The 12,591-nt window shown below is 43.8% G+C and overlaps 1 protein-coding gene across 2 annotated transcripts in view; it reads right to left on the bottom strand.

The window, feature by feature from the left end:
* The window catches only part of drosha (drosha ribonuclease III), a 141,343-nt gene that overhangs the window by 103,804 nt on the left and 24,948 nt on the right, over window positions 1-12,591 (bottom strand). For both annotated transcript variants that reach the window (XR_013788485.1, XM_079489646.1), the window contains exons 15-16: window positions 11,730-11,899; window positions 7,508-7,632 (exon numbers count right to left, since the gene is read on the bottom strand). Coding sequence is in view for 1 of the 2 variants with exons in the window: in XM_079489646.1 (XP_079345772.1) it covers window positions 7,508-7,632; window positions 11,730-11,899 (295 nt within the window). In the remaining variant the exon portion in view is untranslated. The remainder of the gene's footprint in view (window positions 1-7,507; window positions 7,633-11,729; window positions 11,900-12,591) is intronic.

The following is a 12,591-nucleotide window of genomic DNA, read 5'->3' on the forward strand; positions in this document are numbered from 1 at the left end:
AGAATTATCTGTATTTATCTGCGGATCCCCATCTAAAAATATGTAGTTCCAGGGACCTTCCCACCAGAAGCAAAGATTTGAGTTCAAAACATTCGCTCTGAAAGAATATATATATTTATTCGAAGATTTGCGCCACATTTTCACAATTTTTCTAAAATAGCAGATCTACAAGCTCGTAGCGGGGCACTCGGTGCCGCGCTTGTGAGCTTGTAGATCTGCTATTTTTCAATAGCTAAAGTAAAACATAATGCTTAAAAACACCAGTGGGTTCCCGTACGTCCTGAATGGGTTAAACAACATCATTTAACGGTGGCCTGTGGCCATCATTCCATTAGCCCGCTTCGGCATGAGGCACGGCGGAGAGGGAAGACGTAAGAGGAGAAAGAGGATAAGGAGAGGGATTTCAGAGCATTTCAGATGTTGTCATCATCATTTGGTCCATGCAGTAGTCGTTTTCAGTGGCGGAAAACGACTCCCATGTTTTACTTAGGTAAAAGTATCAATACTGCAATATCGACATATAGTCTGGAATTCAAAATGTGCTTGAGAAAAAGTACAAAAGTATCGGCATCAAAATGTAATTAAAGTACTAAAAGTAAAAGTACTCATTGTGCAGAATGTGATAAACATCTATTGAAAATAGCAGATCTACAATGCTCACAATATGTCGCATCGCGACGCATTGTGAGCTTGTAGATCGTCTATTTTCAAATGGCCAAAACGTGTATAGGGCCATAGTGATTAATCTATGTTTTGTAATAATCAAAATCTACAAAGTAACTAAAGTTGTCAAATAATTGTAGTGGAGTAAAAGTAAAATGTGAAAGAAATAACTAGTGTGTACGGTATTATCTGCTAGCGTGCTGCTTGCTTATGTTATGGATATACATACTGTTGACTTTGTCATCAGTAATTCAACACAAAATACTTTACAAATAAATTACATTAAACAGTGCTGCAGGACGGGTCTTTGCACAACCCTAGCGGTGTTGTGATACAGGCATTACCACCACCACCCTGATTATCAGCTCACCACAACCCCTGCTGGGAGCACAGAGGATGGAGAGAGGGGGTCCTGGCTTCCCCAATCTGCTCCAGTGACCTTTCCACAGATCCCCTCTGTGCCCTCTGTGCCCTGCTCAGGGAAGCACAGCCGCCTCCGCCCGACACCTCGCTGTACATTAGCATAGTGCTGTCCGCCCCTTCTTTCTGCCAGTCCCCTGTCTCTCGACTTGTTTTCTCCACATTTTGTCTCAACTCTTTCCCACCCACCCTCCCGTATCCTCCTAACCCTCCATGTCTGACTAGCTTCCTCTCTCTCTCGCTCTGTCTGTCATGGACCCTCTTCTCTCCCCCTCCTCCTCCTCCTTCCCCCTTTCATTCATCTCTCTTTTTGCCTCCGTCGCCCCATCCATCTATCCGTCTCCTGACCTCCCATATGTGTCGTCTTTCCACTCTGCCTCGCTGGTCCTGATAGAGACAGAGAGGTCGAGGCACCAACCCGTGAACGCACAATGTGTCCACTGGGTCGCCTTGGGGTTTTGTTGAAGTGTGTCCATTCATGCAGGTTAGGGAATATATGGCTTGTGTGTGTGTGTGTGTGTGTGTGTGTGTGTGTGTGTGTGTGTGTGTGTGGAGGGTGGCTATACAAGTTTGAATTTAGCCACTTTTACCCTGAGATTCATATTTTGGTTATGTCATAGGCGACAAAAAAAAACGGTTTCTATTTCTAAACTGTGTAGACACTGTGTGTATAAATAAACGCTTGGGATTCAAACCCGGGTCCCCCACGTGGGAAGGGACTCTAAAGCCAAACATCTTATCCACTAGCCTAAAAGTATATCCCCCTTAGCCGGGGGGAAAAATTAGGCTTTTGGCTTTCAGGCAGAAGCCTGAGCCACTCTGCACAACGTGACACACTGTAGGCTCATAGATTGGCCATTTTCACTGCTTTTTTGAGAGTATAAAATGGGGCTCAAGTGGTTAAATGAAGACTCTGAGTTTGACTGGGTGCTGCTACTGTACAGTGTTAATGTTTACAGCGATTTTTAATTTAGTTTTAGTCAGTCTTTTGCATTTTATCATCCGAGATGTTTCAGTTTTATGTTGGCAGGCGTTGATGATGGCGTCGTAATGCCCTAACATTACAAGGGGGAGGGGTTAGGGGAGGGGATGATTTTTGTGATGTCACTATATCACTGTCATTTCGATTGGGGATTTTGACCACATTATTGTTAAACATCTGCATTACTTAATTTACTAGAAATCTACACAATTAGAGAATGTAGAAGAATTGTAATTTTGATCAACGTTTGCCAACAGCATTGAATTGTGGACAAAATCTTCCAACAAAATCTTCCAACGCTAAGATATTCTTCAGTTTTGGGTCTGCAAGGCTAAATCTCACCAAAGGTTAGTCTGTGGATCAAATGCCAAATAAATAATGGGCCTTGATATGAAAAGGGTTGAAAACCACTGGTCTACACACATCATTACCAGACGGTGGGGTGGGGAGGGATCTTTCAGGGTCTCTCTCTCTTTGTGTCTGTGTGTAACATCATTTCCTTATCACATAACAATGTCCTCATACAGCCATATAAAGTTGTCTCGTCCCCTTTTGAGAGAATCTGACGCAACAGCAGCAGCCGTGGAGCAGTAGGAAGGGGGAAGGAGGGATGAATGGAGGGACGGAGGGGAAGAGAAGACACTCAGCGGTGCACAAAAGTGCACAAAACAAAACTAAGCTACGATGACTAGTGAAACGATGACTAAATATACTGACAATTTCGTCAACAAATAAAAAGTAGACTAACATTAGGGAATAGGGAGGCACTAGTGATCATTTAAATTTTTTGGTTTGGTTGCACTCGGAAAATAGCAGATCCACAAGCTCGCAATACGTTGGACTGCAATGCGTTGTGAGCTTGTAGATTGGCTATTTTCAGCATGCAACAAAGAGTGAAATAAGCCATTACGACTATCAAGGCCCGCGAAAATGCATTTTGTCGACAAAATCAACTGTAGACTAACAAAAAAACATTTTTCATTCATTTTTTTCCCAAAAGACTGACTAAAACACACAGTATGCCTCATCCTTCCTCTCTCCCTATCTGGCACCAGAATTGTTGGATTTTCATTTTCAAGGAGAGCTGATGGATTTGGAAAATGTAAACGAGTGAATGAGTAGGAGTGGAAGAGTGGCGTGTTTTGATTGGCTACTCTGCACTTGTTGTCTCCTCCGAGACGTTAAGAGACGATAATTCTCCTTTTACTCATTATGCGTCTGCACAGCAGTAAAAGTATTGGCCCCAAGCTCTGTGTGTGTGTGTGTGTGTGTGTGTGTGTGTGTGTGTGTGTGTGTGTGTGTGTGCGCACGCGCCTGCACGTGTGTTTGTGGCATTACAATTCTCAACACATGAAGTTGAGGGTCGTCCTGTGAGAAAGGCGGCCTGGCAGAACCGCAGGACCCGTGACAACGCATGTGGAAATGTCACACCACCCGCTTTTCTCATCTCTCTGTCTGTCTGTCTGTCTCTCCCTCCCTCTCTGGCCTTCTTTCAACATGCGCTGCTCTCGCTCTGTTTGGCACAGACCGCGGTGAGGGAAGACGAAGACGGTAGAGAGGGAGTGAGTAAGGAGTTGAGGGAACAAGAGACATGGAAGACAGAGGGGAAAGGGAGGGGCAGGTGGGTGGTTATGTATGATTGAAGTGAGCTCAGCTGTGCTCATCCTGGTGTGTGTGTGTGTGTGTGTGTGTGTGTGTGTGTGTGTGTGTGTGTGTGTGTGTGTGTGTGTGTGTGTGTGTGTGTGTGTGTGTGTGTGTGTGTGTTCTCCCTCTCTCTCTCTCTCTCTCTCATTTCCTGTGGCTGAGATGTATATTTTTGCTACGGTTAATAGATTGAAAAATAACTCTATTGTTCTCCCCATGAAACTTCATGCCGTCTGTGAAGCCTCATTTATTAACTGTCCATGGACATGACGACAAATGCAGCCAAACCAATTACGGTAGGTGAAGATAGATAACATATTCTAACTAGAAAAAGTGGGTCTCCAACAGGATAATAGGCAAAAAAGACACAAAAAAGGGAAAAAAATTATTGACGCGTCAATTTTCGATTTTCGAATCTTTCACGAATCTGGTTGGCTCGTCACCACTTCGGCCACGAAGTCCTCCCACAATTGAGAGGGGCCAGACTTAATCTGCCTGAGGCAATACGCATTGCAAAGGCAGATGAAGGCTGGCTACGCTAGGATAATGGATATAGGCAATTCAGAGATATTGCCGCATTTTCTTTCAACTAATTTGGTGGAGGATGTGTGGATTTGGTAGTTATAAGTCTGGAAAGTTGTGGAAACATACTTTTTCTATACTCTTTTTTTTCCCCCATACTTATCCAGACCTGGAAATGAACCATTCAGGAACCCTGATGTATACGTTTCTCTTCTTTCTAAGAAATAATAATAATAATAATAATAGGCACTCAAAGTGTACAGAATTATTGTGGCCTGTGGGGTTAGGAATATGATATTGTGATGGGGGTGTCATTGGATGTTCCAATGTAACCAGAGCAACCATTTTCAACAGATCTACACATAAATGGTCCTCTCCGATGCTCCTTATAAGACGGCACCATTTCGGTCTACGCACTCTGTGTGTCTCAGAGACACCTAGAAATTGATAGGCCGGTTTCTGGACTGTCCCAACCCGATCTCACCCAAACACGGTGAGATAACACGGCTTGAATTCCATACATACATAACTAGAAAACCACCAGATCTGTACATACAGAAACCCGTCTACCAGTAACAGCATCGACAGCATAATGCAAGCACAATGGCATCCATTTCAGCATGGCAACTTTTGAGAAAGGCTGTAGTTGCTATTACGTCACTGGTAAGCGGGTATCTGAACTTTCCATAGCTCAGTAAGGAGGGAGGGGGGTGAGTAGACGGAAATTGTGCCATCTTATAATGAAAATTAGTGAGGACCAATTATATGAAGATTCAGCTGCTACATTTATCACTGCCCAATCATACTTACACCATGATTGGAAAGACGCAACGTTTCATAAATCACACATGAGCCTTGTTCTAAAGAGTATTCCTGTGCTCGGCTTTGCGCTGGTTTCTCCGTTAGATTAATAAATGAGGGCCACTCTGTTACTCGTGTCATGTATGTGCATGGGACAGGGACAGCATGGTTTTACAGGGACAGTAGCCTTCAAAGTCACACTTACTAGTTGATCCTAAAGCCCAAACCACACCCATGGGTCGAGACGCAACAAAATGGTTTTAGCGCTCATCCCAGCGGTGTGATATGTCCCGTTTGCACGGCGGTGCATGGTGACGCATGTCGACGCAAGTAGACCCAAGTGCTTCAATTCAATGGTTGCTTCAATGGTTGCTTGCAACTACATGTGTATACTCGCAACTATTTGGTTGCAAGGAGTTGCATGGCGGCCCATTGGTGTGGTTCGGGTCATACAAGTACCTGGGAGTTCACCTAGATGTGAACCAAGGCTGGGCTCTGAACTCATAATATATTTAAGCAATATTACACGAGAGCGTGTGGGTTAACGTGATTATTGCCACGACAGGGATGCGGTGAGGAACAAGACGAAGTCGAGTTCCGCAAGCATCACTGAAGTGGCAATAATCACGTTAACCCACACCCTCGAGTGTAATATTGCAATTATACAACAGTTACCCTTAAAACTAAGAAAATCGCTGAAAGAATATATTTTTTTAATGACAGATGTAGTCACTACGACCACAAATGTCCCAAGAAACTAGCTAGCCTAGCCACCGAGTTTGCTAGCGCTCTGGGAGAACAGAGCAGCTGAATTCTTTGTTTTGATTAGGTGGTGAATGGTGCTGGTTTAACCCACGGCTAGAAGGCTGTTTCAACCAATCAGATTGCTTCCTCGAAACGACCTGTGGTATAATTTTTTATATATTTGTCTTTTTTAACCCGTGCCCCCCCCCCCTTTTGTGTGCTGTATTTTTAACCTTATTGTATGCCTGTATGAGCTGTGGGACCATCTGAATTTCCCCTCGGGGATCAATAAAGTATCTATCTATCTATCTATCTATCTATGATGCATGGTAATGTGGCCATGCACGATTCTGCACGGATGCAGTGACGTGACATAATAGCACTTCACCCATGTTCAACCATATCTTCAAAACTGGGATGGCACAATTTCCGTTGACTCACTCTGCATCTAATTGGTGGACTGTGGACAGTGAGTCTGATCTCCCCAAACACAGTGAAATAACACGGATTGACAATTCTGTACATCGGGTTGGGTCAGTCCAGAAACCAGCCTATCAATTTCTAGGCCTATATGATGTATTTGTTTTGGTTTATGAAACTTAATTTAATATAAATAAGACTATAATAAGACAATTATGTTTGAAGGTTGTGACTATAGACAGACATTGTGTTAAAAACTCAAATTGACTGTAAAAATGTGCCAATAGCAGTAATATGGAGAGAAAAAAATCACACCCGTGTGAACTGAGTGGTGCAACTCCCCTCTCCCCCCCCCCCCCCCTCTCTCTCTGTCTCTCATTAGCAGGCAACAGTGCAGCAATATCTCTCTCTCTCTCTCTTCCTTGGAGTGGTTGCACCACTAAAAAAAAAAAAATCAAGATGCACCGTAGAATCAAAAAGTGAGGTCAATGGAGATGCACACCACACATCCCGCTGGCATTTGATCATTCCTGCTAAAACCTTGAACTGTCCCCACACACCGCTAACCTGACTCCGCCAGATGGTGGCGGTATTGATTCACAAGTTCACAACACAGCCTCCATCTGGATTTGCTCCCGCAGTAGCGATGAACCGTCTCGGCGGTGGTTCGGACCAATCAGCGGCAGCTACGGGCGGGATCTGCCAATCACCTGCCAAGTAGCTTGAAAAAAAATCTTCAGCGATTGGGCTACAGTGATCCCAGATGGAAGTCGGCTGTGAATCATGTGAAGCAAGGGTCTTCCATCTGGTGGTGTCACAACACCTCTTTTCTACCGTCTGTTTGAATAAATGAATCAAATACTAACGGGGCTCTCCTTACTACCCTCCTAGATTATCAGTCATACTATTATATTATATATTCTAATCCATATTATTAGTAGTATTAGTTATTAAAATATGTTATTATATATATGGATAAACTATGGAATGCACTTCCCATCACAATCAGAACTGCAGCCTCACTCCCAATCTTCCGCCGTAGTCTGAAAACCTACCTTTTCAGACTCCATCATGGCCCGTAGCACTTGCCCTAGCCCCTTAGATAGCACTTTATGTAGACTTATAGATACTCCACTGTTACGTTCTTAGCTTACGCATGTTTCATGATGACTACTTTTTATATATGTGATGTATGCCATGCTTTTTGTTATTGCTTAATGTAAGTCGCTCTGGATTAAGAGCGTCTGCTAAATGCCTAAATTGTAAATTGTATTATCCTAATAATTATTATCATTCTTAAAACAATCTTACTGAGGGTCTCCGGCGTAGCTGAGCTGGGCAGGCCGGATGCCAAAGTGAACGATGATGGGGAAGGTGATGACGTCTGGATTGAACTGCTCCCGGTCCAGCTGGTCGATGCGCACCGAGCTCGGCTTCTGCAACACAGCAACGAGACAAGCTGACTAAACCCATTTAGACCCGCGGGCGCACACGTGTCACCTTATAGCTTTGAACCACTTTAACCATTATTTTATACTTAAGCTGTGGGAAAATGTGGTGCAAATCGTTGAATATATATTCTTTTCGCAGGGCATGTTTTCTTTGCTTCTGGTGGCTCCCTGGAACAACATATTTTCAGATGGGGGTCGGCGGCCAAATACAGATAATTCTGCGGGTCGTTGACTTGAAATAGTTTGAGAACCACTGATGTAGAAACGTAGGCTTTTCAGAAAACCGTCATGATTTAGAAGACATTTTGTAGAATCTGGTCTCAGGTCTTAAAGGGTTAAAAAGCAGTACAAACCTCCCTACAACAGAAACAGAGAGGTGGCAACAGTGTAAGCAGCAAAACACAAAACATGATACAAACTTTGAAATTGACTTCCCATCCTGCCAATAGAATTTGTTTTTGGATGTTGTGTTTGTATTATGAAATATTCATGACCTTTACCTTTTACAATAAAGATAAAGCAAGTCACATACACTTTGTCTGTGGGAAAACAACATTGGTATCAGACTCTCGACTTGGCAATATGAGTGAATCTACTGTACACACAGCAAAAACAGTAACTAACTGATAACTCACATCCAATGATGTGAGCTTGCATAATGTCCCTTGAGATAAAGAAACGCAGGTTCAGATGTGTTGAGGATGCCCAATGAAAGGTTACCCAAAGTTGCCTTGAGATGGACCCCAATGGGCTCTATGCACACAGAAGAACTCTTCCTACTTCCGGGCCGCTTCCCCACTTCCGTCACAGGTGTTACCGATGATACTAATTAAGGCTCTGTTCCATTTAGTGTGCAGTGGTTCTCAAACTGTTTAATTTCAAGGACCCCCATAACTCAGAGTGTACAAATGGAACCAAATGGACCCGTAACACACCCGTATGGGGCCATTTGGAACCCACTCAAGGACACCGAGAACACGCACAATTGCAGCACACGGACTCTGTTTGACCAGAATGGAACAGAGCCTTCATTAGAGTATCAACGGTAACACCTGTGAAGGAAGTAGGGAAGGGGCCCGAGTTCTTTCCAAAATGGCATGGGTGCATATAGCTCACTGGGAAAGGAAAGAGGGGCTAGGCGAAACAACACCTGGCGACGGACAGTGATGATGGAGCTGAAGGAGATGGGATGAAGCACAGGCCAAAGCACGAGACAGGGTACAAGGATAGTGCATGACTGCAGCCTTATGCCCCAACCGGGACGGGGAGGACACGTAAAGTAAGTAATGATCATGTCAGTGGGGATCTAATCTGTTTGTAGAGCAAGTGCAGTGATGATAAAAAATAAACCTTAGATAATGAAAGCTAAACTGCCAACACTGTTTGTCGGGATGGAGATCGACGAGTAGACCTCGGCAACAGTCGACTCCAAATCAGTTACTTTGTCAGGCTTGCTTTTTTTTCCAGAGATAACCAGCAGGCAAGAATTGAGTGGCTGCAGGAACATAAGGCTCACCGAGCTATAACAGCAGATGGCCTGAGACTCATGTTCACACTGATATTAGCTCAAGCTCCCTTGCTCATCACGTAGCAGCAAGCAAAACCATCTGACTCTGGGAGTGAGTAGCAGACATCGATTTCTCTCCTTGAAAAAGGTTTTTGCAATCACATTTTGGAGTAAAGTTTGATTAAGAGACCAGATGATACAGGCCCGTCCACCCTCCCCCCCCCCCCCCCCCCCCCAAGGTCAAAGTGCATGTCGTAAACATCAGTCAGAACTCTGAATATCACTCTGGACAAGACCAGCAACCTGAACTTTGACTGGAGGAAAATGCCAACCACGCAACACCTTTCTGTACCCTGCCACCAGTCCGGATAACCATTTAAATGTGCCATGTTTAATAGGAAACTCAATTTAGATTTATTTATTTTCAGTAGCATCTGTCCTTGCCATAGCACACTGGAGGGCAATAATTCATTCCTATGACGTTTCAAATTGAAGACATTGGCAATTTCTAGAAAATAAACGGTTGAGGGGTGCAGGATCAACTCGAGTGGTCCGTTCAAAGCCCCTTAAACCTTGCCCACTGCCCGTGGTATTCTAGAACCATTTTTCAGCTAATTGGAATGGACATATTTAGCTGACACAGCTAAAGGAACACATTTGGCTACTGACCGGTGATAATTTCACACTTGATTACCTCGATATAACCAATTACTTAGCATTAATCCATCCCCAATTTAAAAATCTGACCTCAGCTGTGGAAGGCAGGAGACAATGGTTGACTTTAAGTAGATTGTTTTTTTTACAGCTAGATAGTCTGGCATTTTTAATAGATCCTTATTTAATGACAGACAAATCTTTGACACACACACACACACGCGCGCGCGCACACGCTATGCTTCAGTCCAGACATGAAGGACGGTTATCAATGTTCCTCAGCCACCAGGTTACAGTCCCCCTCGTTCACGCGGCAACCTTTTAGCTGCGATGACATCTCCTCCCTCGCTCACAACGCAGCGGGACTCAATTATATCCTCTGAAAGAATACAATCTAGACAAAGAGCAAAGGTCCAGACAAAGGTTAATGGACGTCCATCTTGACATGACAGCTCTGACCTGAACCTTTGTCTGTGTCAACGGATGTCCTTGAGGTAATGGGCAATAGGTTTGTCTTGAGATTATTATAGTCTGACCAGAACGGGCCTTTGCTCTCATCGTGTGGTGTCGTGGGGCAGGGGGTCTTTCGAGAGGCGACAGGTGCCCTTGGAAAAACCTCACAAGAAAGAGAGGACGACGTTTTATGGCCGCCGATGGCGAACTACTTGACATACTTGTGGAATGATGCATTCCCTGTACGGGTAAAGTTGTTCCAGGATAAAGCCTGTCCATTGAGCACGCTCATGTTTTTGGTGAATGGTGAACTGAAGGCGTCTGTTTGGTATCAAGAACAGACTTGCGTCCTTGGTAAGAACGTACTGATAATGAGACCAGACGTGTACCGAAACCGGTCCCCCCATACTTAGGTACGAACCGAACCCTGGGCTAACTGAACCGTTGCACCCCTAGTGTATTCATGCAGCACACTGATAAAGACAAGGACAAACTCTTCATCAAAAAGATTTCTATTGCACTGAACCCCTAACCATATTCCTTTCCTGATCTTTTTCCACTTCCTGCTTTGTCTTTTATTTCTCTAATAGTAAAACATATAGGCCTACTCACTTTGTCCCCCCCCCCCTTTCTTTTTGTTCCTCTTGCCTTTCATCAGCCTGTGATTCAACATTATTATACACTAATACAAAGACTTAATCTCTGGGAATGGATGGATATAGGAGGAGGTTCTGTTGAAAAATAATAGCTCAGAACAGCTCATTAAAAAAAATCACACCCGTGTGAACTGAGTGTTGCAACTCCCCCTCTCTCTCTCTCTGTCTCTCATTAGCAGGCAGCAGTGCAGCACTATCTCTCTCTGTTTCTGGCACCACAGCGCCACTTTTGGGAGTCATTGGTACTCGTGCTCATAGTCACATAGGTGGGTGGGTGAACACATAGGTGAACACGGACATTGCTGTTCCTTGGAGTGGTTGCACCACTCAAAAAAAAAAGAGTGAAAGAAACCAACATGAATGAACTCGTTCCTTTTTTGGTACTGTGAACTTTGTTCACAATAAAGAATTGTTAACTATGAACTATACTATACTATACTCTACTATACTATATTATACTATACTCTAACTATACTACCGGTATGTCATTTTAATTTGTAGTCCGAGTGCTCTACCAACTGAGCTATGTTATGCGGGAACGCCTACTGAGTGACAGAAAACTACTTTCTGGTCTTGACAGCCCATAGATCCAAACAGAAAAGTCCTATCTGATTGCATTAAACAACGTTAAACAATGTTAAACTCACTTTGCCACCCTCTATTCCGGCAGTACATTCTTCATTTATGTGCCTCCCCTACAACATTACCCTCTCAATTGTCCAACTATAGAAGACGTCATATTTTCATTATTGTATTTTATTTTAAAGAGAGCCACCTGTTTAGGGTAAAACAAACAAGAGTAGAGGCCTCACCATGCCGGGGTTGGTGACGATCATGCCCTTGCACTCCTCGGCATACTTCTGCCAGTCCAGCTCCTCCCACTGCAGCATGTCTGCGATCTCCTCCTCGGGGACGAGGGGCTTGCTGCTACGCAGGAGGTACAGGAGCACCTGATGCATGGATAGCACCTCCTTCCCTCCGTCTGAGAAAGGAAGACAGGCGAGAGAAAAGAGAAACACAATGAGGATTTTGAGACCTTGAAACAGCATGTCGAGTGTCTTTGATGTTTAACCCATTTTGACCTGAGATCAGATTCTAGAAATGTCTTCTACATCCTGACAGTTTTCTGAAAAAGCTATGTTTCTATGTCAGTGGTTCTTCGATTTAAAAAAAATAGCAGACCTACAAGCTCGTAGCGCGCCACTCGGTGGCGCGCTATGAGCTTGTAGATCTGCTATTTTTCAATAGCTAAAGCACAACATAATGCTAACACCAAAAGGAGAATTACGAATTCTGATGATGATAAAATAAATGAACAACTGGTAGGGTAAAAAAGAAAAGAAAAACGTATCTAGCGCGCTGTAGCTTTAACCAATTTCGAGCGGGAACCCCTTTTGGTGTTTTAAGCATTATGTTATGCTTTAGCCATTGAAAAATAGCAGATCTACAAGCTCATAGCGCGGCACCGAGTGCCGCGCTACGAGCTTGTAGGTCTGCTATTTTTGAAAAATCGTGAAAATGCGGCAAAAATCTTTGAATATATATTCTTTCAGAGTGAACGTTTTCAACTCAAATCTTTGCTTCTGGGGGGGATCCCTGGAACAACATATTTTCAGATGGGGGTCGGCGGCCAAATACATTTTTGGGGTCCTTGACATGAAGTAGTTTGAGAAC

The sequence above is a fragment of the Electrona antarctica genome (genome assembly GCF_951216825.1).
Source record: "Electrona antarctica genome assembly, chromosome: 20".
In the NCBI taxonomy this organism is placed as follows: domain Eukaryota; kingdom Metazoa; phylum Chordata; class Actinopteri; order Myctophiformes; family Myctophidae; genus Electrona; species Electrona antarctica.